General features: G+C 41.4%; 2 protein-coding genes across 2 annotated transcripts; one reads left to right on the top strand and one right to left on the bottom strand.

The window, feature by feature from the left end:
- Positions 1-3,185: 3,185 nt before the first annotated feature.
- LRRC57 (leucine rich repeat containing 57) lies at positions 3,186-11,695 on the bottom strand. The gene is made up of 6 exons (XM_066388438.1): positions 11,668-11,695; positions 11,260-11,365; positions 11,014-11,152; positions 10,271-10,539; positions 4,615-4,800; positions 3,186-4,163 (listed from the first exon to the last, which is right to left on the bottom strand). Exons 2-6 carry the CDS (start codon positions 11,341-11,343, stop codon positions 4,122-4,124), a joined length of 720 nt encoding a protein of 239 aa, XP_066244535.1. The 5' UTR covers positions 11,344-11,365; positions 11,668-11,695; the 3' UTR covers positions 3,186-4,121.
- Positions 11,696-11,738: 43 nt separating this feature from the next.
- On the top strand, positions 11,739-26,091 carry HAUS2 (HAUS augmin like complex subunit 2). The gene is made up of 6 exons (XM_066388437.1): positions 11,739-11,872; positions 18,656-18,748; positions 19,296-19,365; positions 22,199-22,331; positions 23,991-24,099; positions 25,856-26,091. Exons 1-6 carry the CDS (start codon positions 11,780-11,782, stop codon positions 26,006-26,008), a joined length of 651 nt encoding a protein of 216 aa, XP_066244534.1. The 5' UTR covers positions 11,739-11,779; the 3' UTR covers positions 26,009-26,091.
- The last annotated feature ends 285 nt before the right edge of the window (positions 26,092-26,376 follow it).

Below are 26,376 nucleotides of genomic sequence, written 5' to 3'. Positions count from 1 at the left end.
GAGAGAAAGAGGGAGGGAGGGAGGAAGATCAATCTGTTCCTATATGTGCCCTTACCAGGGATCAAACTTAAAATCTTTGTGTGTGGGGATGATGCTCTAACCAATTGAACTACCCAGCCAAGGGCTTAGTTGTTGTTTTTTTTTTTTTAACAGTAAGCTCCATCTTTAAATTTCCAGTCTTATAATGGACAATGATCTTTATCCTCTATAGTTGTGCCTATTATTTTCTTGAGTTTTAATTCATCCTTTATTATCACTTCAATGCTAGATATTATGTCATTTGTGGATTGTGAATATCCCCTTAACTTAAATATCTACTTCCCTTGCCTGACCTGTGGTGGTGCAGTGGATGGGGCGTTGACCTGGAAATGCTGAGGTCGCCAGTTCGAAACCCCCTGGGTTTGCCTGGTCAAGGCACATATGGGAGTTGATGCTTCCAGTTCCTCCCCCCTTCTCTCTCCCTGTCTCTCTCTCCTCTCTCTCCCTCTGTCTCTCAAAATAAAAAATATATAAAAATAAAAATAAATATCTACTTCCCAGACATTGTATGCCCAAATATTCTCTAGTTATTTTTTTCATCCTTTTTAACTTGGTGTCTGGTCAAAGACTTTTATATAACATGCTAAATTCTATTTTAATCTTACAGATGAAATATATGACACCATTTATTGAGTGCTTACTGTGTTATGGGCACTATGCTAAATACCTTTTTATGTATCTTCTCACCATATCCTCCTAACATTCCTGAACTCAAAGCAGGAGCTATTATTACCCATGAGAATAAATTGCTCTAATTCATAAAGCTATTAAATGACAGGCTTTAGCTTCAAACCAAAATATTTCTGACTCCAAAGCCTATAAGCTTATTCAGTAGTCTACACTGCCAACCAAGCTCTAAAAGAATATAGGTGACTTAGGGCTGGTGGCCACCAGAATGTGGGTTTCTTGAACCACAGATCAACCTGCTTTGTTTGTTCATATTTAAATCTAAATACTTATGTACTATAACTTTGGACATACTGCTTTACATAGTTCCTGCCCTGAAGTAGTTCAGTCTAGCAAGTGACAGATGGATACAGAATGTGAGAAGTGCTATTGAAACAGATGAAGGAGGCCTGACCTCTGGTGGTGCAGTGGATAAAGCGTTGACCTGGAAATGCTGAGGTCACCGGTTCGAAACCCTGGGCCTGCCTGGTCAAGGCACATATGGGAGTTGGTGCTTCCAGCTCCTCCCCCCTTCTCTCTCTCTGTCTCTCTCTCCTCTGTCTCTCTCCTCTCTAAAAAAATAAAATTAAATTAAATTAAATTAAAAAAAAAAGTTATTATAAAAAAAAAAAAAAAAAAAAAGAAACAGATGAAGGAGCCATTAATTCAGCTTAGAAAGGGGCTTAAACATAGGGAAGGAGCATGTTAGTAAGAGGGCATTTCTTTATTTTTTTTTTTGTTGTTGTTGTTTTTTATTTTTAATTTTTTTATTTATTCATTTTTAGAGAGTTGAGAGAGAGAGACAGAGAGGGAAAGAGAGGAGAGAGAGACAGAGAGAGAGAAGGGGGAGGAGCTGGAAGCATCAACTCCCATATGTGCCTTGACCAGGCAAGCCCAGGGTTTTGAACCGGCGACCTCAGCATTTCCAGGTCGACGCTTTATCCACTGCGCCACCACAGGTCAGGCAAGAGGGCATTTCTGACAGAGCAAACAATGTACTACACTTGATCTTAGCCAAAAGGCCAAGAAGCGATGAGCAAATAATAAATAATATAAAAGCAGTTAAAGGAGAGAGACATTGCATTTATGAATTTAAGGAGCAGAATAATCTGGTATGATTAGGCAGGTAAATGAGAGCGAAGAAAGGGTATCTGGAATAAGGCTGAGTCCACGTTGAGAAAGGTAGTAGTCGTTGATGGTCATACTTTTTAACTTCCAATTAGTAATTACATAGCTGAGACGTTCAAGTTCAACTTATAAGTTCTGATTTATTAGATAAGTACTGATAAAATAATTAGAGAAATGTTAATTGTTTCATCAATAAAGCAATAAGATTAAGCATTGAAATTTTTTCTTAAACTTAATGATAAATTAGTACTCCTATTCCTCCCCAAATTAAGAAACAAAATAACATGGGAAAAAGAATACCCAGACCATATTTAAGGTCAGAGAAACATCCTGTATAGATTAAATACTAGGTTCTTAGGATCTCTTGACATAAAGGTCAAACTAGGTTTGTAAAATAAGAATTGTCAATACATGGTAAATAACAGCTCCTTGTCTAAGACAAAACTTCAGAAAATAACAGTGATAGCTTTTTAAATGTACATGTCAGTAACAATCTGAAACCATCTACCTTTGTACTCTCGGTTTCTCTTTTTTTGTGTGTGTGACACAGACAGAGGGACAGATAGGGACAGACAGGAAGGGAGAGAGATGAGAAGCATCAATTCTTCATTGTGGCACCTTAGTTCATGGATTGCTTTCTCTTACGTGCCTTGACCGGGTGGCTATAGCAGACCGAGTGACCCCTTGCTCAAGCCAGTGTGACCTTGGGTTCAAGCTGGTGAGTTGTGCTCAAACCAGATGAGCCCACACTTAAGCTGGCGACCTCAAAGTTTTGAACCTGGGTCCTCTGCATCCCAATCCAATGCTCTAGCCACTGCCTGGTCAGGCTCAGTTTCTCTTAATAAGCATGGTTCCACTACCACAAAATGTGTATCAATCACATGAAAGCACTGCAGTACTCATACAACCGGAACATGAAACATTTCTTTCTAATCAGTTTTCTTTCCAACAAAGAGCCGTTTACAGGTTAAAATTCTCCTTTTCTTTTAAAGGATGTACCTTTCTTCCATTGAAAAAGTTTACAGGCCCTGGCCAGTTGGCTCAGTGGTAGAGCGTCGGCCTGGCGTGCAGAAGTCCCGGGTTCGATTCCCGGCCAGGGCACACAGAAGCACCCATCTGCTTCTCTACCCCTCCCCCTCTCCTTCCTCTCTATGTCTCTCTCTTCCCCTCCCACAGCCGAGGCTCCACTGGAGCAAAGTTGGCCCGGGCACTGAGGATGGCTCCATGGCCTCTGCCTCAGGCACTAGAATGGCTCTGGTTGCAACAGAGCAATGCCCCAGATGGGCAGAGCATCACCCCCTGGTGGGCATGCCGGGTGGATCCCGGTCGGGCGCATGCGGGAGTCTGTCTGACTGCCTCCCCATTTCCATCTTCAAGGGAAAAAAAAGAAAAAGTTTACTAAAAATTTTTTATTTACTGTATTCTCTCATTCAGAGAATAAACTTGATAAACATAGGTTGTCTTAAAATACTGTAGTAGTTTTTTGATAAGTAAATTGATTAGTAGAGTTCTAAGTACAAGAAGGGGGAAAGGATTACCAGAAATAAGATTATTTCTAACAAAGCTTCAGGAAAATCTTGATTATTAAAACCCCTTGTATCTTACAAGTTTTGCATATATGGTTTTAGCTTTTCAAGCACTCTACCAATAAGGCATCTGCAATAGTAAAGATTCGCTACTGCAGCCTTGGGGAGTATGTCTTAGTGTTGTATTGGTGCTTCTCTGACAAAGTACGCTTTCAGTTGAGACAGTCACATATTTATGTGTATCCTAAGTTCCAAATATAAATAGTATAATTGAACTGATGGGCTGGAATAAAACACAAGTTCTTAGATTAAGCATAGCAGCCTCTTACAAGTTATTTGAATTTTATAAAAAATGTGAATGTTAACACACAAGAGGTGAGATGGCAGCTGCTTTTATGAAAGCTCACACATTGAAACTAAACAAGAAATTTTAAGCTGTGTGGAGCTATTTTATTACCAGGCAGCATCCCCTCATTGTATAAATAGCAACTAGCTTCTGGTTCCTGAAGGCCAAACTAATGTTGATTTTGAAGATCAACATTGTCCACTGCCCCATCTATGACTCCAAACAACTCTGTCTGTTGATTCCTTTTAGCTATTTGAGATAAGCCCTGAAAAGGAAAAAGATCAAATGCAATATAATCTCCTGGAGTATCAGCTCCTTACTGCAGATATCCTTGACCACAAGAGCCTTTGAGTCAGCCAGATTGCATCAGGTTCCAAATCAGTGTCCTATAAGGATTCCCATGCTTGTGAAGAATGTCATGCAAACTTCTTCTTGGTGGCCGTGAACCTCTCCATGTACTAAAAATTAAAAATAAAAGAATATGTGGTGTTTTGGCATGAGCAAATACTATCCTGTTTGTTACTTAGGTTTTCATGTGTTTGTTTTTTTTTCATTTTTTTATTGGATAAGGTCCCTCATTTCCTACAAAGCTACCTATTCTAAATGCACATAGTTTTGGGATCTTCTAAATTTTTAATTCCTATTAAAATATAGGAAACCTATCAAAAGACAAAGATGCTTTACAATACACTCTCTAAAGAAAAAGTCATCTTGGTACAATCCAATACCAGTAAATCTTGGAACAAGAATTTGTCTGATTCTTAGAACCCACCTCCAAAATGGGGAACAACTCCTGTGGACAAATAGGATTAGCCATGCAGCCTGTGGCTATAAACATTCATGTTGGTTACTTCACCATTCTCTTCTCTGAAGCAGTGACTAGAAATGCAGAAGTACTTCAAAACATACCTTATCATAGCCTTCTAGTTCTCGAAGTTTCTTTATTTCAAAAAGGTTGCCTTCCACAGCAAGCAGACATATCTGGGAATCACTGAGGATGCTCTGTGGAAGCATGCTGAGCTCAAGACAGTTCTCTTCCAGGCGAAGAACTTTAAGGCGTGGACAGCAAGAGATCTTTACTGAGATCTGAGATATCTATTGAACAATAAAAACAAATAGCATGAGCACTGTAATGGTTTTCGGTTTGTTTGTTTGTTTTTACTATTTTAAAACAACAAAAAAAAAATTTGCTTGACTCTGTCCTAGTTCTCTTTTTACCACCATTTTCTCACTACTCAGAAGCCTGTCATCTAGTGTCTGTTAATACTCCACTTTTTTTTTTTTTTTTTAAGAAAGTGACAGAGACAGGAAGGGAGACAGATGGGAGCATCAATTCATTGCAGCACTTTAGTTGTTCATTAGTTGCTTCACATAAGTGCCTTGGGGGGGTGGCTCCAACTGAGCCAGTGACCGCTAGCTCAAGCCAGTGACCATGGTGTCATGTCTGTGATCTCATGCTCAAGCTGGCAACCTTGGGGTTTCGAACCTGGGTCCTCAGTGTCCCAGGTTGATGCTCTATACACTGTGCCACCACCTGGTCAGGCACTCCTGCACTTTTTTGGGCAGAAAACTTGCTTTTTGAAGGTCAGTGGCTTTTTGAAAGTAAAATTTCCTGATAATAAAAACACTACTCTAGAAAATTTGAGAATCAAATTTTTAAAAGTTTAAAGAAAAGCTACCTGCAATTTACCACCATAAACATTTTGTTACATCAACTGCCAATCTTTGATTTGTACATAAATGATTATATTATCACTCATAGAAACTCCTTATTGTGTCTAAGTACAGGGTTTTTCTTCCTAAATTTTGAATTATTCCTGAGTTGGCTTCCCTTCTTGTTCCTATGGACATTTTTCAAGCAGTAGTCCCTGATACTTAATAGTTGGTCTTCTTTCTATACTTTCTCCTAAAGTTCACTCATTTTTTTATTATTAAATTTATTTGAAAGTAGAAGAGATAGTGAGACAGACTTCCACATGTGCCCCAACCAGGATTCACCTGGCAATCTGTCTAGGGCTGATACTCGAATCAACCGAGCTATCCTCAGTGCCTAAGGCTGAGACTCAAACCAATCAAGCCACTGACAGCTGGAGGGGAAGAGGGAGAGAAGCAGATGGTTGCTTCGCCTATGTGCCCTGACAGGGAATTGAAGCTGGAATGTCCATACACTGGGCTGATGCGCTCGCGTGCTCTCTCTCTCTCTCTCTCTCTCTCTCTCTCTCTCTCTCTCTCTCTATATATATATATATATATATATATACACACACACACACACACACACACTGAGCCAACTGGAGAGGGCCTCATTCATAAAGCCATCATTTCTGTTAAGATCTCAAGTCTCTCACCTCTGTTCCATGCCCGCATCTCCCAATTTTTAGTGCATTTCCATTTGTGCCATCATAATCAACTCAGCATGTCTATTCTCAGTAGCATCATTTTTTTTGAAGGCCCTCAAGCTCATTACCAAGCAATTATCTTTAATTCATTCAGCTCATTTGCCCATTAAATGTTCCAAGTCAACAAATATATTTACTCTGCATGGTATCATCTCAGACTATCACCTAGCAACTTTTTAGAAATGCAAACTCTAGCGTCGACCTGGAACACTGAGGTTGCCGGTTCGAAACCTTGGGCTTGCCTGGTCAAGGCACATATGAGAGTTGATGCTTCCTGCTCCTCCCCCTTCTCTCTCTCTCTGTCTCTCTCTCTCACTCCTCTCTCTCACAAAAAATCAATAAATAAAATATATATATAAAAAAAAGATATAGTTTAGAAATGCAAACTCTCAAACCCCACCCCAGACTTACTGAATGAGAAATACTGAAAGTGGGGCCCAGCGATCTGTCAACAAGCTCTCCTGGTTATTCTGATGTACACTAAAATCTGAGAACCACTGATAAAGGCATTGGCATGTATGAATGTGGAGGAGTAAGTGCTCAACTAATACTTGTTGCTTAACTTTTTTCCAAGTTTCCCCTCTGCCCAAATACTCAAAAATTTCTTTCCAAAATGCTCAAGAATATACAAGAATATTTAGTTAAAGATGAGGCTAACATCTTCAAAAACATACTGAATTTCAGCCCTGGCCGGTTGGCTCAGTGGTAGAGTATCGGCCTGGCGTGCAGGAGTCCCGGGTTCGATTCCCGGCCAGGGCACACAGAAGAAGTGCCCATCTGCTTCTCCACCCCTCCCCCTCTCCTTTCTCTCTCTCTCTCTCTCTCTTCCCCTCCTGCAGCCAAGGCTCCATTGGAGCAAAGTTGGCCTGGGCGCTGAGGATGGCTCTGTGGCCTCTGCCTCAGGCGCTAGAATGGCTGTGGTTGCAACAGAGCAATGCCCCAGATGGGCAGAGCATAGTCCCCTGGTGGGCATGCCATGTGGATCCCGGTCGGGCGCATGTGGGAGTCTGTCTGCCTCCCCGTTTCCAGCTTCAGAAAAATACAAAAACATACTGAATTTCATAAATAATTTAAGATCACTACAATCTAAAATAGTTTTGTCCCAATAAAACTTTTTACAATAATTGGAATGTTCTATATCTATGCTGTTCAATATGGTAGCCATTTACCACATACAGGTTTTGTTTTGAAAGGCAAGGAGAGAAACAGGTACATTGAGCTGCTCCTGTATGTGCCCTTACCAGGGAATTGAACCAGCAACCTCCACACTCCAGGGCGATGCTCCAACCAACTGAGCTATGTGGCCAGGGTTGTCACATGATAGGTTTGTAGGGTTTTTTAAATAAGTGAGAGTTGGGGAGGTAGAGACAGACTCCCGCATGTGCCCTACCAGGATCCACCCAGCAAGCCCCCTACCAGGCAATGCTCTGCCTGTCTGGGCCGCTGCTCCCTTGCTCAGCAACTGAGCTATTTTATATTTTAGCACCTGAGGAGAGGCCATGGAGCCATCCTCGGCGCCCAGGGCCAACTTTGCTCAAACCATTTGAGCCATGGCTGCAGGAGGGGAAGAGAAAGACAGAGAGGCAAGGGTAGAGAAGGGGTGGTGAAGCAGATGGTCACTTTTCCTGTGTGCCCTGACCAAGAATTGAACCCAGGACTTCCACACACCAGGTTGATGCTCTACTATTGAGCCAATAGGCCAGGGCTACGTATGGTTTTTTGTTTTGTTTTTTTAATTTTTTTATTCATTTTAGAGAGGAGAGGGAGAGACAGAGAGAGAGAAGGGGGGAGAAGCTGGAAGCATCAACTCCCATATGTGCCTTGACCAGACAAGCCCAGTTTCGAACCAGCAACCTCAGCATTTCCAGGTCGACGCTTTATCCACTGCGCCACTACAGGTCAGGCCCACGTATGGTTTTTAAGCACTTAAAATATAGCTTGTGGCAACTGAGGAACCGAGTATTTTAAAATTTATTTTTAGGTGGAGAGAGAGAAACATCAATTTGTAGCTCCACTTATTTATGTATGCATTGGTTGATTCTTCTTTTTTTTTTTTCTTCTTCATATTTTTCCAAAGTTAGAAGTGGGGAGGCAGTCCGATAGACTCACGCATGTGCCCCACCGGGATCCACTGGCATGCCCACCAGGGGGCAATGCTCTGCCCATCTGGGGTGTTGCTCTGTTGCAGCCAGAGCTATTCTAGTGCCTGAGGCGGAGGCCATGAAGCCATCCTCAGTGCCCAGGCCAACTTTGCTTCAATGGAGCCTTGGCTGCAGGAGGGGAAGAGAGAGAGAGGAAGGAGAGGGGGAAGGGTGGAGAAGCAGATGGGTGCTTCTCCTATGTCTCCTGGCCGGGAATCAAACCTGGGACTTCCACATGCCAGGCTGACGCTCTACTGCTGAGCCAACCAGCCAGGGCCTCATTGGTTAATTCTTGTAAGTTTCCTGATCGGGGATCTAACCCACAACCTTGGCATATTGGGACAATGCTCTAACACCAACTGAGCTACCTGGCCAGAGCTGATTTTTTTTTTTTTTTTGGTATTTTTCTGAAGTTGGAAATGGGGAGGCAGTCAGACTCCCGCATGTGCCCGACCCGGGATCCACCCGGCACGCCCACCAGGGGGCGATGCTCTGCCCATCTGGGGCTTCGCTCTGTTGCAACCAGAGCCATTCCAGCGCCTGAGGCAGAGGCCACAGAGCCATCCTCAGTGCCCGGGCCAACTTTGCTCCAATGGAGCCTTGGCTGTGGGAGGGGAAGAGAGAGACATAGAGAGGAAGGAGAGGGGGAGGGGTAGAGAAGCAGATGGGCGCTTCTCCTGTGTGCCCTGGCTGGAAATCGAACCCGGGACTCCTGCACGCCAGGCCAACGCTCTACCACTGAGCCAACTGGCCAGGACCCAGAGCTGAATTTTTAATTTAAATGAGTTTTAATAGTCCCATGTGGCTAGTGGCTACTGTATTGGACTATACATCTAGAAGCACATACACTAAAAAAACTAAAGGCCCTGACCTATGGTGGCGCAGTGGATAAAGCATTGACCTGGAGCGCTGAGGTTGCCAGTTTGAAACCCTGAGCTTGCCTGGTCAAGGTACATATTGGAGTTGATGCTTCCTGCTCCTCCCCCCTTCTCTCTTTTTCTCTCTAAAAAATGAAAAAATAAAATAAATCTAAAAAAAAATAAAGGCCATCTAGTCTATGTTTAATGTTTCATCATCTGTGCCTTATTTCCAAAACAAAGATTTGGTTCTCCAGTCAGAAAATAACCAACAAGTTCTGAAATAATGAAAACAAATTTGAAATATTAGAATCAAAGCTGTCCAACAATGAAATGGGCTATCTTCAGAAAGCCTATCACTGACTTTTTTATCTTTTTTAGTGAGTGAGACAGGCAGGGACAGACGGAGATGAGAAGCACCATCTTGTTGTGGATCTTTAGTTGTTCATTGATTGCTTTCTCATATATGCCTTGACTGAGAGGCTCCAACTGAGCCAGTGATCAATTGCTCAAGCCAGTGACCTTGGGCTCAAGCCAGCGACTTTGGGCTTCAAGCCAGTAACCTTTGGGCTCAAGCCTGCAACCATGGGGTCATGTCTATGGTCCCATGTTCAAACCAGCAACACTGAGCTCAAGCTGGTGAGCCTGTGCTCAAGCCAGATGAGCCCGCATTCAAGCTGGTCACCTCCGGGATTTGAACTTGCGCCACCGCCTGGTCAGACTCACTGACTGTTTCTTATCAAAAGCAGGACACACACTTGAAAAGAGGTCAAAAGAGGACACCTCTGATATCCAACTCTGAGAACCTATGAATGTAAGTTGCTCTTCCAGTCTACCTGATAGTGCTCCATGCTAGATGACTAGAATCATGCTTGAGGAATATCTGAAGAACTCTTCAAGATTTGTAAGACAGTAGTTTAAATTTTTATATTACCACCCTGCAACCCATCCCACTTTCCTAAAAATACCTACACAAAAAACACAACCAGTGTCTCAACTAACTCCACAGACCTTAGCCTTTGAAATTAGTCCAGCCCATAGACTATACACCTCTCACCCAGCTTCTGATGTCCAGCTCCATGATTACAGCTTAGAGAAGAAAAATGGTTAAATGACTGTACACTCATATATATATATAATGTAGAAAAAAAACCCTTAAGCTCTGGACCTGGTTCTGGTTGAGGTTGAGTTCAATGGCCTGCAGCTCCCCCACGATGTCAGGCACACTCCTAATCTGATTCTTGGAGAGATCCACCACATCTAGGTGTGGTAGGCTACAAAGTTGGAGTGGCAGTACTCGCAGCTGGTTCCCAGAAAGGCTTAGGGTCTTGAGGGCTGACAGTTGCCCAAAAGTAGATGGCAGCTCTCTCAAGTGATTGCTGTTTAGGCTTAATGTCTCTAGTTTTTTCAGATTGCATAACTCATCAGGAAGAACAGCTGGCAAAGACAAAAAAAACAGAAACCTGAATGTGACACAGTTGGAAAACACCTTTGATAACATTTATAAAAACTATATGGCAGCCTGCTATGATTCTTGTTAATATACACAGAATTCCCACAGAGTGTGCCATTTCTTACCAACATAATCTTCAGAAGGTAAGGGTGCCATCAAAAATGCAGGAAAGCATTTCTGTGTATATTCTGTATATGAGCCTCCCCATAATCTGATGGAAATTTTATGGGATTTGGAATGCCCTCCCCTTCAATCCCCCCATCCAAAGCATCTCAGTACCAATCATTATACTACAAGAGGTTTGTAGATGTAATTACAAGAGATAGAAAACTTAAAAGGTCTCTGACGTTCTCCTGCGTCTTAAGCAATATGAACGGTTTCATAACAAAAATCAGCTTGTAAGAGGGCACCACCCTTCTTAACAGCAGTAAAAGCTTTCCCAGACGCAAATGCCATACTCAGTTTGTTGTTGTTCAAGGAGAGGCTCTTCAACAGAGTGAACTTCCCTATAATCATAGGCGGTAGGCTCTCGATCTTGTTGTTGGATAAGTCGATAGTCCTGAGATTGCTCGTCAGCTTCTGCAACTCTGAAGGAAACTGGAGAGAAGAGTTCAAAGTGCGGAGAATCCCTCACGGAATCAACTTCACCATCCCCACCATCCTTCTCCCACTAAATTCCCTGGTCGGGTGCCTCTCAGTCTCACCTCAGTTAGCCCACGGTCTTTAAGCTGAAAGACACCCGTTTTCTGAGCGGTTTCCACATGAGCGCGGAGGGCACTGTTTCCCATCCTGGAGCCGTGGCTCAGGTGCCTGCAGGAAGGAAGTGCAGCTGTCACTGCTCGGTCCAGGCACCCAAACACGCCGTGGCCTCTGTGCCGGGTCTCCTGCCCCAGCAGTCGCCTCTTGCAGACCTCTGGATCTTGGGAGCCAGCCCAAGATTGACAAGAAAGAAAGGGAAGAACAGACGCCCGACCACTAGCCCCTGCCGTTTTAGCAGCTGTTCCGAGGCTAGAGGGCGCTAGGAGCCTACGGAGGATCAGGGGTTCCGGGACTTGACCCCTACCCCTCAGCTCACAGTTGGCTCTGATGAGAAAGACCCGGGATGCACTCACCAGAGATGCGCTTCCCGGGCTTCCGCCTGAGCAGAAACGCCCCGTGACGTCATCTAGCCGCGCGGCGCATTCGACTCATTCCCAGCGCCACTGGGGAAGGTGGATCTTGGCCATGGCTGCGGCCAACCCTTGGGACCAGGCGTCTACTCCAAACGCTGCCGGGCTACTGCTGGGCCATTTCGTAACTTCGGGGATAGTAACTCAGGTACGTAAGTGGCGACAGCGTCATTAAATTGGTGCCCAAGGCACCGACAGAAGGTGGCTGTGAAGTGGTGGTGCTGGCTGGGGGCTCTACTATAGCAGAGGCAGATGGAGCCGGTTCTAGGCAACAGCAGATACGGTTCTGCACTGGGTTCTGCGAATGCAAGGCTCTAAAGACACTGCTCACAAAAATGAGGGGATCTGGGAACGTGCAGATACTCCAGTACTTATAGCCTTTTATATAGTTCATTTTCACCAATGAAATAAAAGTTGGTTTTGCATCTCATTTGTATAATCAACTTTCTTTGACTTGTCTTTGCTTTTCTGATGTTCTTGTTTAATTTAAAAAAATCAAATGCTTCTTTTTTTATCGCTTCATATTCATTTTGAATTGTCTCCTAGTTTTTGTGAGCAGTATGGATTGTGATTCGAGTAGACGGTGTTTCAGGTGTCTGAGGCAAGTTATACCGGGTCAGTTCGTGGGAGAAAATAAAGACCGATGTTTCCCCCCGTTTTTGTTTTGTTTTGTTTTAATTCAATCCAGTTGTAGATACCGTCAATAGATTGTAATGGGTGACGTGTTGGGAAAACGGCTAGCTAGTTAAAACGTTATGTTCCCAAACAACGCCCGTTTGTGTGAGGTATTGAAGTATGTATATTAACAGCAGGAGGCGCTAGATACGAGAGAGCACCAGGGGAAGCGCGCGTCTTTAAAGGCCCCTCAAAAAGAAGTATTGGCAAAAAAGACCCAAAAGACCTTGTAACAGGAACAGATTATTTTGAGAAGGAGAGAGGAGCCCAAGGGGTGGTGGAAGAGTCATTAGAGAACTATATTGTCTTACAGTAGAATTGAAGAAACTAAGGCCTAAGGAGACCAAGAAATTTGTCCAAGGTCATTCAACGAGTGAAGGAGAATTATATTCCAGAGCTTTCCTTTTTCTGACATACTGTTTCATCTGTAAGATGAGCTGATAGATGGAACTGTGACACTATCTTGAAAGAGTTTAAGTTTCTGTTGAACTCTTCTAAATTACCTGAAGACCTGCTAACAAGATCTTATGGACTGGGGAGGACAAGCAGTAGTAAAGAATGCAGTCGAGCCTGACCAGGCGGTGGCGCAGTGGATAAAGCGTCGGATTGCGGTGCGGAAGACCCCAGGTTCGAGACCCGGGCTCATCTGGTTTGAGCAAAAAGCCCACCAGCGTGAACCCAAGGTCGCTGGCTCCAGCAAGGGGTTACTCAGTCTGCTGAAGGCCCGCGGTCAAGGCACATATGAGAAAGCAATCAATGAACAACTAAGGTGTTGCAACGCGCAATGAAAAACTAATGATTGATGCTTCTCATCTCTCTCTATCCCTCTCTCTGATTCACTCTCTGTCTCTGTAAAAAAAAAAAAAAAGAATGCATTGGAAAGTAGGCCAAACATAACCACATCAGTCACCAGTTCAATCTCTGGTGAGAAAATTTTAGATATTGATAAGTGAGCTGTTTGTTGGCGTAGTGGTTGTTTTGGGGAGGATATTCCTAGTGTCCTTCAAGTAACACTAATTAGATAGTTACCTTTTTTGCCTAGGTAAGATCTGCCAATCCATAGCTTCTTAAGACAATCTGACAATCCTATGGCACAGCTAATCCGAATAAAGAATCTTTATAGATTTGTAGCATGATTATACTTTAAGCAAACTTTACATATGAAAACCTACTTTTATTACAAGGGCTTAGCATAGATTCTTCCAAATGGTACATTATATGATCCCTTTATTATTACTCTTTTTTTTTTTTTTTTTTTTACAGAGACAGAGAGTGAGTCAGAGAGAGGGATAGACAGGGACAGACAGACAGGAATGGAGAGAGATGAGAAGCATCAATCATTAGTTTTTCCATTGCGCGTTGCAACACCTTAGTTGTTCATTGATTGCCCTCCCATATGTGCCTTGACCGTGGGCCTTCAGCAGACCGAGTAACCCTTTGCTTGAGCTAGAGACCTTGGGTCCAAGCTGGTGAGCTTTGCTTAAACCAGATGAGTCCGCACTCAAGCTGGCGACCTCGGGGTCTCGAACCTGGGTCCTTCCGCATCCCAGTCCGATGCTCTATCCACTGCGCCACCTCCTGGTCAGGCTTATATGATCCCTTTAAACAGTCTAGTCCTTGCCTGACCAGGCGGTGGCGCAGTGGATAGAGCGTAGGACTGGGATGCTGAAGACCCAGGTTCGAGACCCCGAGGTCGCCAGCTTGAGCACAAGTTCATCTGGTTTGAGCAAAGCTCACCAGCTTGGACCCAAGGTCACTGGCTCAAGCAAAGGGTTACTCAGTCTGCTGAAGGCCCATGGTCAAGGCACATATGAGAAAGCAATCAATGAACAACTAAGGTGCCGCAATAAAAAACTAATGATTGATACTTCTCATCTCTCTCCATTCCTGTCTGTCCCTATCTGTCCCTCTCTCTGACTCTCTCTTTGTTTCTGTAAAAAACAAAAGAAAACAAAGTCTATTCCTTAAGTGCATCGTCCCATGTGTATTAAAAATTAAAATTAAGAGTATTTTTTTAAATTGTGATATAAAATTCTTCTAGAAAACATGGCTTGTTTGAGCTTTGTTGTGTTTTGATATATCAATTGGAGAATGATTCAGTGAAAGAAAGGTAGAGTTAACTCTGTAGGGTAATATGCTTTCTTTTATGCTTCAGTGGCCATATATTCTGGTTATTTTTTGGGCAAGCTTGAATGAGTCATGACAACTTGATTAAAGCTCCCTCTAGTGGCAATGCAAAGATGAGGATCTGGACCTAGAAAAGACCTAGACTCTACTATTTTTACATATTATCTATATATTACTTATATATTAGGGCTAAGTCACAGTCCTCAAATAGTTAGAATTTTTATTTACTAGAGGAATTTGGCTTCTCTTTTATTCCTCTTTCCTTTTTGTCTTTCCCCTTCTTGAACATTCTTAGTTTCCCTCTGGTTTCTATCACAAGTTCTTGGCTAAGCTCCATTACCCTATTGTTGAACCTAACAGTTTACTAGTTTGCAAATTTGCAACTAAGATTAGTATATACATATGGAGGGATAGAAAGATAGCAGAGAATGAATAGGTTACAATGAGAAATGGGAGAGTTTTACTTTCATTTACCTTCTACCTAAGAGCAAAATGAAAAGTAAAAGAGGCTATGATGGAAATGCACTGGATTAGATGTGTTCTCATTTCAACCCTGATGCACACTGGCAGTGTGAGGTTGGACTAACGCTTAACCTTTTCAATTTTCAATTTTGTCATCAGTAGAATATCTTATGTTATCTGTCTCAGTGAATGGCATAACAATCTGTTCAGTCACCTGAAGCAGGATCCTTGGAGTCAGTATTAACTTGACTTTAACTCTCACTACCCATATTACCTAGGATCTTCCCATGGATTCATACCTCTGCCTTCTTTCCTTTTTAACTGCTAATGGCCTATTACACATTCTCATCTTCTTACCTGGAATGCTAAAGCAGACACTTGTCTAAAATACAAACTTTGGCCCTGGCTGGTGGGCTCAGTGGTAGAGTGTTGGCCTGGCATCCAGGAGTCCCGGGTTCGATTCCTGGCCAGGGCACACAGGAGAAGCGCCCATCTGCTTCTCTACCCCTCCCCCTCTCCTTCCTCTCTGTCTCTCTCTTCCCTTCCCGCAGCCGAGGTTCCATTGGAGCAAAGTTGGCCCGGGCAGTGAGGATGGCTCCATGGCCTCTGCCTCAGGCACTAGAATGGCTCTGGTCGCAACAGAGCAAAGCCCCAGATGGGCAGAGCATCGCCCCCTGGTGGGCATGCTGGGTGGATCCTGGTTGGGCACATGCGGGAGTCAGTCTGTCTGGCTCCCCGTTTCCAACTTCAGAAAAATACAAAAAAAAATAAAAAATTAAAAAAAAAATCCAAACTTTCCTTCACCCCTCCACTAGATTTTTGTATGTTTGTTTATATTGTTGGCTAGTTATCAGAATTTTGTTTTTTAGCAAGAGAGATAGATAGGGACAGACTGAGAGTAAGGGAGAGAGATGAGAAGCATCAGTTCTTTGTTGCGGCACCTTAGTTGTTCATTGATTGCTTTCTCAAATATGCCTTGACTGAGGGACAGAGCAAGTGACCCCTTTGCTCAAGCTAGCAACTTTAGGCTCATGACCGTGGGCTTCAAGCCAGTGACCTTTGGGCTCAAAACCAGTGATCATGGGGTCATGTCTATGATCCCATGCTCAAGCCGGGGATGCTGCGCTTAAGCGGGTAAGCCTGCACTCAAGCTAGTGAGCCCGCTCTCACACCAGGGTTTTGAACCTAGGTCCTCTGCATCCCCTGTCGGTACTTGATCCACTGCACCACCGCTTCATCAGACCAGAGTTTTCTTTATTATTGTAGTCAAATATACATAACATAACATTTATCATTTAAACCGTGTTAAAGTACAGTGGTACCTTGAGATATGAATTTAATTCGTTCTGTAACCGAGCTCCTAAGTCAGTCAACTCGTATATCAAACTGTTGATACAGGACCTGTGCACCAATGCACCAACTAGCAGCAGCTTCCCGAATCACAACTCGTATCTCGGAATTTCGCTCAGATCTCAAACAAAAATACGGACCGAGTTGCAGCTCATATCTTAAAACATTTGTATGTTGGTCTCTTCGTATCTCAAGGTACCACTGTATACAACTCAGTGGCATGAAATATAGTCACAATGCTGTGAAACTATTTTCAAAACTTTTTATCATCTCCAATGGAAATCTCATACTCTTTAAGCAGTCATTCCCCATTCCTTCTTCCTCTAGCCCATTAGTTTTATTTTTCATACTACCCCCACATAAATTTCTATAATATGTACTATGTTATCATGTTATGTGATCATGTTACTTCTCCACCAGAAGTAATATGTGATCATGTTTCTTCTCCACCAGAAGACTTTTTTTTTTGTATTTTTTGTATTTTTCTAAAGTTGGAAACAGAGGCAGTCAGACAGACTCCCGCATGCACCCAACCGGGATCCACCCGGCATGCCCACCAGGGGGCGATGATCTGCCCATCTGGGGCGTTGCTCTATTGCAACCAGGGCCATTCTAGCACCTGAGGCAGAGGCCATGGAGCCATCCTCAGCAGCCGGGCCAACTTTGCTCCAATGGAGCCTTGGCTGCAGGAGAGGAAGAGAGAGACAGAGAGGAAGGAGAGGGGGAGGGGTGGAGAAGCAGATGGGCGCTTCTCCTGTGTGCCCTGGCCGGGAATCGAACCCGGGACTCCTGCACACCAGGCTGACGCTCTACCACTAAGCCAACTGGCCAGGGCTCCACCAGAAGACTTTTAATTGTTCTTATTTCTGCATTATAATTGTAGCTATTAAGATCTTCCAAGATATGTAGGACACTCCATTTCCAGATTTATCTTCTCAAATATATCTTAGTACTTAATACAATTTTGAGCTTTCTTTTTCTTTTTCTTTTTGTATTGGTTAGAGAGGGAGAAACATTAATTTGTTGTTCTACTTACTTATACATTCATTGGTCAATTGGTTCTTGTATGTGCCCTGACCAGGAATTGAACCTGCAACCTTGGCATATCAGAATGATACTGTAACCAACTGAGCTACCTGGCCAGGGCTTAGTTACTAAGCATTTATAATGTTTTTTCTATCTAGAATACTTTTTTTCCATCCATCATGAGCTTGTTAACAGCAGAGAGTTCATGTTTATTCATTCTTGATTCTTTCATTTCCTATCTTATTAATTGTCTGTAAAGTTGATTATTATCAGTCAGCAAACTTCTGCCATGAAGGGCCAGAGAGTAAGTATTTGAGGCTCTTTGGTCCATGTGGTTGCAACCAGCCTGTTGTAGTGTGAAAGCAGCCAGTGATAATAACTAAATGAGAGAAGTTGAGTTCCAATAAAACTTTAGTTTTGGACTCTAAAATTTGAAGTTCATATAATTTTCATATGTCACAAAATAATTATTTTTCTTTTTATTTCCCCCAACAATTGAAAAGTATAAAACTATTCTTAGATCATGGGCTGTACAAAAACAAGTAGTGGGCTGCATTTAGTTCATGGGCTATAGTTTCCTAACCCCTGGCCTATATGATCTCTAAAGTTCTTTCCTATGCTAACATTCTAGAAATGCTGAAGACCATACAGAAAATTATGGATGAAGCCAAAAGATGAACGAGATAATATTTTTATTCTAAAATGATCTGCAATTTATGGAGGCAATATAAAATAGAATGAAACGATAGAAAGAAGGGGGTAGTCTTTTTAGAAGAATAATTATGCCCGGCCTAAACATTCCTTTACCTAAGATAGTGAGAATGTGGAAGAAATTAGTATGGAATGACTTGTAACCAATAAAGGTCCTTTATTGAATCTGATAAATTATTCCATGGAGGGGTATTGATGGGGGTAGTGTTTTATTTTAGCCCCATGAAGGTCAGAGACTAGATCTTGGTCATTTTTTTGTATACAGGTAATTCTTCAACAGCCTCAACTTTAGAATCGTCTGATAAGCTATCAGTAATGCAAGTGGTACTTTAGGAAATAGTGCAAAGTGATTAAGTCATTTGTTTTTCTTATTTTTTTAAGTCTTTGGGCAAATGATTTGTGATAGCGGAGGTTTTAAAAACAAGAAATACACATTGCTACTGTTGTACCCTGTGTTTCATTTTTCAGGGGCAGTGATGGATGTAATATATCCTTATATTTTGGACCAATGGGCATACTTTTCAAATGCACATCAAAACTTTGTGACATGCTGCTGCTTTCTCTGTTTACTTTCCAATAGGAGATGTTAAATATATCTAAGAAATCAGCTCCTTGCTTTGTGAACTTCTCCAGGCTACAGCAGACCACAAATATTCAAGCTGAAATTAATCAGGTAAATTATGTTGAACTTTTTACTTTCTACTTCTAGTACAGGAAAAAAAACCTTAATCGTTTTCAACAGCAGTTCTCTTGCACTTCGAATAGTGTCTAGCACATAGCTGAGTAGTGTTTACTTGTAGTGGTAAATGTCTTTATAATAGTAATAGCACTAGTTGGTAGCAGTAGCAGCAACAGGACTTGAACGCCAGTATGAAAATCTTTCATAAATCCCATAGGCTCTCATAACAAATCATCCTCCCACCCCACTTAAATATTCCTGGGTTGCCTGACCTGTGGTGGCGCAGTGGATAAAGCGTCAACCTGGAAACACTGAGGTTGCCGGTTCAAAACCCTGGCTTGCCTGGTCAAGGAACATATGGGAGTTGATGCTTCCTGCTCCTCCCCCTTCTCTCTCTCTCTCTCTCTATCTCCCCCCCTCCTCTCTAAAATGAATAAATTAAAAAATATATATATATTCCTGGGTTAAAGAGTTTCCATTTTTACTTTTATATCAGGCTACTTTCTGAGAGAGCTAAATATTATTTTTGTTTCTAATGCAGAAAAACCTGGAAATTGAACTTCTAACACTAGAAAAGGATACAGAAGATGTTGTTCATCCTTCTTTTTTGAGTAAGTGGTTTGGTTAAATGGATGGGTAATCATTGGAATTTTAACTTTTTCTTGGATTACCTTAAATAAGCACCAAATGTGATATATCATTATTTTTCCAGGTATTGCCGCAAAGTTAATAAATATTTCTACTTCTGTGTTTAAACAAAAGTCCTGTTGACTTGACCAGTGCCAATTGCATATAAAGTGACCACGAGAGCCTGACCAGTGGTGGCGAAGTGGATAGAGTGTTAACTTGGGTCGCTGAGGTCCCAGGATTGAAACCCTGAGGTCATCACCTTGAGCACGGGCTCATCCAGCTGGAGTGCAGGCCCACCAGCTTGCGCGTGGGGTTGCTAGCTTGAGCATGAGGTCATTGACATGATTCCCATGGTCACTGGTTTGAAGCTCATGGTTACTGGCTTGAGCCTAAGGTTGTTGGCTTGAGCAAGGGGTCACTGGCTTGGGTGGAGCACCCCAGTCAAGGCGCATACAAGAAACAATGAACAACTAAAGTGAAACAACTACAAGTTGATGCTTCTCATCTCTCTCCCTTTCTGTCTCTCTCCAAAAAAAAGGGCAGTATTGGGATACTTGGTGATATTTGAATATGGGCTGTATTAATATTGGTAGTATTGTGCCAATGTTAAATTTTCTGAATTTGATTCTTATAGTGTAGTTATATAAGAGAGTGAGTGTTCCTATCCTTGGGAAATATATGCTGACGTTTGGGGGCTAAAGGGTCATGATATCTACAACTTACTCTCAAATGGGTCAGCAAAAATATATGTAAGAGTGTGTGGAGAAAGAGGAAAAAATAGAAACTGTAGCCAATCCTGACCTGTGGTGGCACATTGGATACAGTGTCAGCCTGGAATGCTGAGGTTGCCAGTTCCAGAATCTGGCTGACCCTGTCAAAGAACATACAGGAAGCATCTGCGAGTTGGTTCTTCCTGTTCCTCTTTCTCCCTCCCTTTCTCTTTCTCTCTTCTCTCTAAATCAATAAAATAAAATCTAAAGAAAGAAAGAAAGAAACTGTAGCCAAGTGTAACAGTTAGTGAGTCTAGGGTTGCGGTTGCTAAAGGTGGGCTTAGTTCAGGTGATGTCTTTTTTTTTTTTTTTTTTAAAGACTTTTTAATTTTTATTTATTTATTTATTTATTCATTTTAGAGAGGAGAGAGAGAGGGAGAGAGAGAGACAGGGGGGAGGAGCTGGAAGCATCAACTCCCATATGTGCCTTGACCAGGCAAGCCCAGGGTTTTGAACCGGCGACCTCAGCATTTCCAGGTCGACGCTTTATCCACTGCGCCACCACAGGTCAGGCCCAGGTGATGTCTTTTTTTATCTAACCCTAATTAAGTGGCTCCCTGAGGGCTGTTCTTGCCAGCTTTCAGAGGACAGAAAAGCCTCTGCCTACCGCCATTCACCCTTCAGTTTACAGAAGAAAAAAAATGTCACTGGCTGGCTAGCCTGCCCAGTCACCCCTTCCTACCCCCACCCCACCTCCCCCTGTACTACGCTGCCTGGTTGATCTGGGGCTTCATCAGAGGTGCCAGTTGCCTTCAACCAGGAAGAGTTGGGCTCTGTCAGCAAGGTTTCTTGGGGACAATGGCGGATTTAATGGAGGGCACACCTAGCGCATGCCCTGTGCCCGGACTTCTGGAGGGCCCCACAAAACCCCAAATTTAGCCTGACCAGGTGGTGGCGCAGTAGATAGAGCGTCAGACTGGGATGCAGAGGACCCAGGTTCAAGACCCCGAGGTCGCCAGCTTGAGCGTGGGCTCATCTGGTTTGAGCAAAAAGCCCACCAGCTTAAACCAAGGTCGCTGGCTCAAGCAAGGGGTTACTCGGTCTGCTGAAGGCCCGCGGTCAAGGCACATATGAGAAAGCAATCAATGAACAACTAAGGTGTTGCAACGCACAATGGAAAAACTAATAATTGATGCTTCTCATCTCTCTCCGTTCCTGTCTGTCTGTCCCTGTCTATCCCTCTCTCTGACTCACTCTCTGTCTCTGTAAAAAATAATTAAATAAAATTTTTTTAAAAAGTCTTTTTAAAAAAAAACAAACCCAACTTTACACTTTTTTGTAATGTAAGGGGCCTAATATTTCCTTCTGTGCCTGGGGCCTCAACTGACCTTAATCTACCTCTGCTTGGGGGCAAGGCACTTGATGCACTTTCCTGAGCTATAGGACTTGCATCTGGGACTGGGCTCAGACTTATTTAAAAACAAGCAAACAAACAAACAAACAAAAGCGAAACAACCATCAACAACAAAAAGCAGTGAGTCTTATAAGGTGAAATGTATATGGGAGTTCAATGAACTATTTTTTTAATTGAATATATTGGTTTTAATTGAAATTATACAAGTTTCAGATAACTAGTTCTACAACATAATCAACAAACTTACTGAAATTTTTCTGTAAGTTTGAAATGTATTCAAAATAAAAATTTAAAAGAAGAGGTAGCTATTAACTGAATTCTGGGGAAAATATTGAATGATCAGAAATAGCTTATAAGACAAATGTTTATTTTTTAATGTTCGTGTAGAATGTTAGAGGTAGAGATGGGAAAAGAGACTATTTGAAGAATACAGCTCTGGCTATAAACTGATGTAGGAGTAGAGTTGAAAAACACAAAGAAGTTAGCGGTAGCTTTGGTTGCCAGTAGGAGAATTAAGAGAGAACAAAATGAAATTGGTATTGGTATTAGGAAAGCAAAGGGGAGATATTTAGGAGGAAAATGGTGGGATAATTTTTGACATTGTTAGTATCAAACCAAAACGAAGAATTTATTAGTGATTTTGAAACTTGTCCTATTGCTAATTATAATTGTTGTTTCTGGTTTATGTAGCTCAAAAGTGTGATACTCTGCAAAGCATGAATAATCATTTGGAAGCAGTGCTAAAAGAGAAGAGGTCCCTTAGGCAAAGATTGTTGAAACCCCTGTGCCAGAAAAGCCTGCCTGTTGAAGCTGTTTATCACAGGTTAGACTAAAAAGCAGACATTAAAAGTTACATGTTTTTTGAAGGTAGTTTAGACTAGTAGTCATTTCATAGCATAATTCCTTAAATAATATATTAATGATTGTATCAATTAACATTTTTATTAATGCTGATACATTAAAACAGAAAGAAAATCCTGTGTTTTAAAGTATAGCTATGATAAAAACAAAGGCATTCCTTTTGTCTATAGTGTTTTGGTATTATAAATAATTATTTAAAAAAAATTTTTTTTTTAAGATTTTTTTAATTTATTCATTATAGAGAGGGGAGAGAGAGTGAGAGAGAAGGGGAGGAGCAGGAAGCATCAACTCCCATATGTGCCTTGACCAGGCAAGCCCAGGGTTTTGAACCGGCAACCTTAGCATTTCCAGGTTGACGCTTTATCCACTGCGCCACCACAGGTCAGGCCTAAATAATTATTTTAATGTAAGAAATTAGATCCATAACATAAAAGAAATTGGATAAAAATTATTTTTATTATGTATAGACTTTTTTGCCTGACCTGTGGTGGCGCAGTGGATAAAGCATCTACCTGGAATGCTGAGGTCACCAGTTCAAAACCCTGGGCTTTCCTGGTCAAGGCACATATGGGAGTTGATGCTTCCTGCTCCTCCCCTGCCTCTCTCTCTCTCTCTCACTCTCCCCACCTCTCTAAAATGAATAATAATAAAAAAAGACTGTTTTCTATTCAATGTAAGATATATTTATTGTTGCATTACTGTTGCTTAGTATATAAAAATTCTGTTGGGAGAGTTTAAGCTGGGACAGATGAAAACAATGTCAACTAAAGGAGGGAAAACAACTGAGTTCTGATCTTACTTCTATTGCTTATATGCCTCAAAGACTTGGGCAAATAATATAAAATTTTGCCTCAGTTTCCCAATTCATAGATGCTTTCTATTGCTCTCTTCCTCATAGGAGTATTGCAAGTACCAAACTGAAAATGTGTTATTATTAATAATAAAATAAAGAAGCAGGCATCTGGGAATCTGATTGCTAACTTTCTCCACCATTGCCTCACTAGCTGACCCTGAGCAAATCAGTATCTTCTCTTTAAGTATCAGATTTTTTTATCTTATAGTAATATAATAGATATATAAGTCCCATACTTGGGGATATAGTATCTATTCAGTACAGTAAAAAACCATTAATGTATATATTATCCATTGTATATATCAGAAGAACTGAATAATGACTTTAAAACATTTTGCAAATGCAAGAATTAAAGTAGTTTTATTTATAGGCTATTTCAATTAAGTACATTTGTTCTCATTGTCTTCACTCTTCACCAAGAATGAGTAGTTTGAAATGGAATAAGGTTTTATCTAAGTAAATTTCTTTGCTTACATGAGAAAATTATTAATATTGAGGTTTGTCTAACATTGGGTTGGATTCTAGATATAATAACGTTATCTTTTTCAATTTTTCTCTTAATGACAAGTTTATTCCTGCTTAAAGTGAAAGAGAAGTACCATTTTTTTTAAACACTGATATTTCCATGAATGTAGAAAGGTTATTATTATTAGCTCATTGGATTGATTGTAATTCTCTTAGCACATTTTGAATGCCCTTATTAGAAGGGGAAGAAGAAAACACAAAATAGCGATACTAAAAAATAATGGCTTTTTCTCCCTCTTTCAGATACCTGGTACATTTGCTGGAGTTAGCAGTGACTTTCATTGAGAGATTAGAAACCCATCTTGAAACAATTGGAAATATTCCTCACTTAGATGCAAATCTAAAGAAAATGGTGAGCTCTGGCTGGATAGCTGGATTGGTTAGAGCATCATCCCAGAGTGCAGAGGTTGTCAGTTCAATCCCTGGTCAGGGCACATACAGGAACAGATTGATATTTCTGTCTCTCTCGCTCTCTCCCTCTTCTTCTCTCACTAAAATTAATAAATTAAAAATATAATGGCCCTAGACAGCTGGCTCAGTGGTAGAACATTGGCCCGACATGTGGATGTCCTGGGTTCGATTCCCTGTCAGGGCACACAGGAGAAGTGCCTATCTTCTTCTCCCCCTCTCCCCTTCTCACTTCTCTCTCTCTTTCTTGTTATCTCTCTCTCATCTCCTCCCACAGCCATGGCTTGATTGGGTTGCCTTGGGCACTGAGGATGGCTACACGGCCTCCGCCTCAGGTGCTAAAAAATGGCTTTGGTTGCAAAGGAGCAAAGGCTGCAGATGGAGCGAGCATCACCCCCTAGGGGGCTTGCCGGGTGGGTTCCAGTCGGGGGTAGGGGGGCATGCAGGAGTCTCTCTCTGCCTGCCCTCCTCACACTAAAAAAAAAAAAAAAAAAAAAATTAAAGCCTTACCTGTAGTGGCGCAGTGGATAAAGCGTTGACCTGGAATGCTGAGGTTGCTGATTTGAAACCCTGGGCTTGCCTGGTCAAGGCACATATGGGAGTTGATGCTTTCTACTCCTCCCCCCTTTATCTCTCCCTTCTCTCTCTCTCTTTCTCTCTCTCTCTCTCTCTCTCTCTCTCTCCTCTCTAAAATGAATAAATAAAATCTTTAAAATAATAATAACAATAAAAAATGGTGAGTATTAATAATAGCATTTAAGTACCTCATCAACTCCTTTCACATTACTTTTAGTTATTTTTAATTCTTTTATATTAGACTCTTAAATATGTGACCTACTGGTTTAACTTTTTGATGGCTAACATGAGTGAATTATTTTTTTAAATCAAGATGCCATTTCTTTTTATTATTATTAATTGATTTTAGAGAGACAGAGAGGGGAAGGGAAAGAGGAAAAGAGAGAGAGAGAGAGAGACACTCTTTTGTTGTTCTACTTAGTTGTGCATTCATTGGTTGCTTCCTGTTTGTGCCCTGATTGGGAATTGAACCCACAACCTATATTATTTTTTAAGTCATTTTATATTCTTTTATTTCAATATTTAATAAGTATGTGTTATATTTATTGTGCAATAAACAGATATGACATTCTCAAGGTTTGGTGAGAGAGCTATAAGATACTTTCTACTGTATAGTATATTTGCACAATGAGTACATTAGAGAATTATAAAGAAGAAGCTGTCTATTAAGCACAGAAAAGGGAGAGATTACTTCCACTTTAGGGAGATCAAAAGATTAAAGAAGTTAATGAGCTTGTTTTTTGATATGTCTTACACAGATACTAAATAGTCAATCATTGTTTGTTGAATTGCATTTAAATTGAGTTTGAGATATGGAATGTACATCCAGATGGAGGTTTCCAACAAACTGCAATGTGGGACTGAATTTTAGGAAAGAGATTGTTTGATAATACAGATGATGGTCATCATTTCATCAAGGTGATAATTGAAGACAAAGGAGAGGTGAACTCACAAAAAAACAAGTCTAGAAGAAACGGGAGAGTGCAATTTTAAGGCACCTTTGTATTCAAGGGCTAGAAAAGGTTATGTGTTAACTTTTGGTATCATAACCATCTGTGATTTAATAATGGTGTATTAATGACAGGCATAATTTTTCTATTTTCCCCTTCTTTCAAATGTTACAGAGCAAGGCTTTAGCCAAGATGGATATTTTGCTGACAGAGACAGAAGAACTGGCAGAGAATATACTCAAGTGGCGAGAACACCAAAAGGAAGTTTCCTCTTGTATCCCTGAAATATTAGCTGAAGAAAATATCTTCAGAAACATGATGTTATAACATCTCCTTTACTCTTTACCTCTAAAGTTCATGTCCAAACTATTAATGCCAAATAATTCAACTGATTCAATTATTTTTACTTAATTGTGTGTGGTTGTGTGAAATCCATTGCTAGTCGATGATAACATGGGTATATATATATAGGCTTTACTGCTAGCAGTACTGAAAGAGCTCTCTATATCGAAGTACTACAATTCCAAGTTTATTAAGACCAAACTAAATTTTCCTTTGTTTTTCATATATTTTCATTCCATTTTTCAATAAAACTTAAGAAGATCAAGTATAACTATGACAATTTATTTATGTGAGTATATTATCCATATATCAGGCAACAGACTCTTTGTATTTTTTTTCCCTCAATGTTTTTA

Source organism: Saccopteryx leptura, chromosome 6 (assembly GCF_036850995.1).
Source record: "Saccopteryx leptura isolate mSacLep1 chromosome 6, mSacLep1_pri_phased_curated, whole genome shotgun sequence".
NCBI lineage: Eukaryota > Metazoa > Chordata > Mammalia > Chiroptera > Emballonuridae > Saccopteryx > Saccopteryx leptura.
This window is presented reverse-complemented; position numbering and strand designations above follow the sequence as displayed.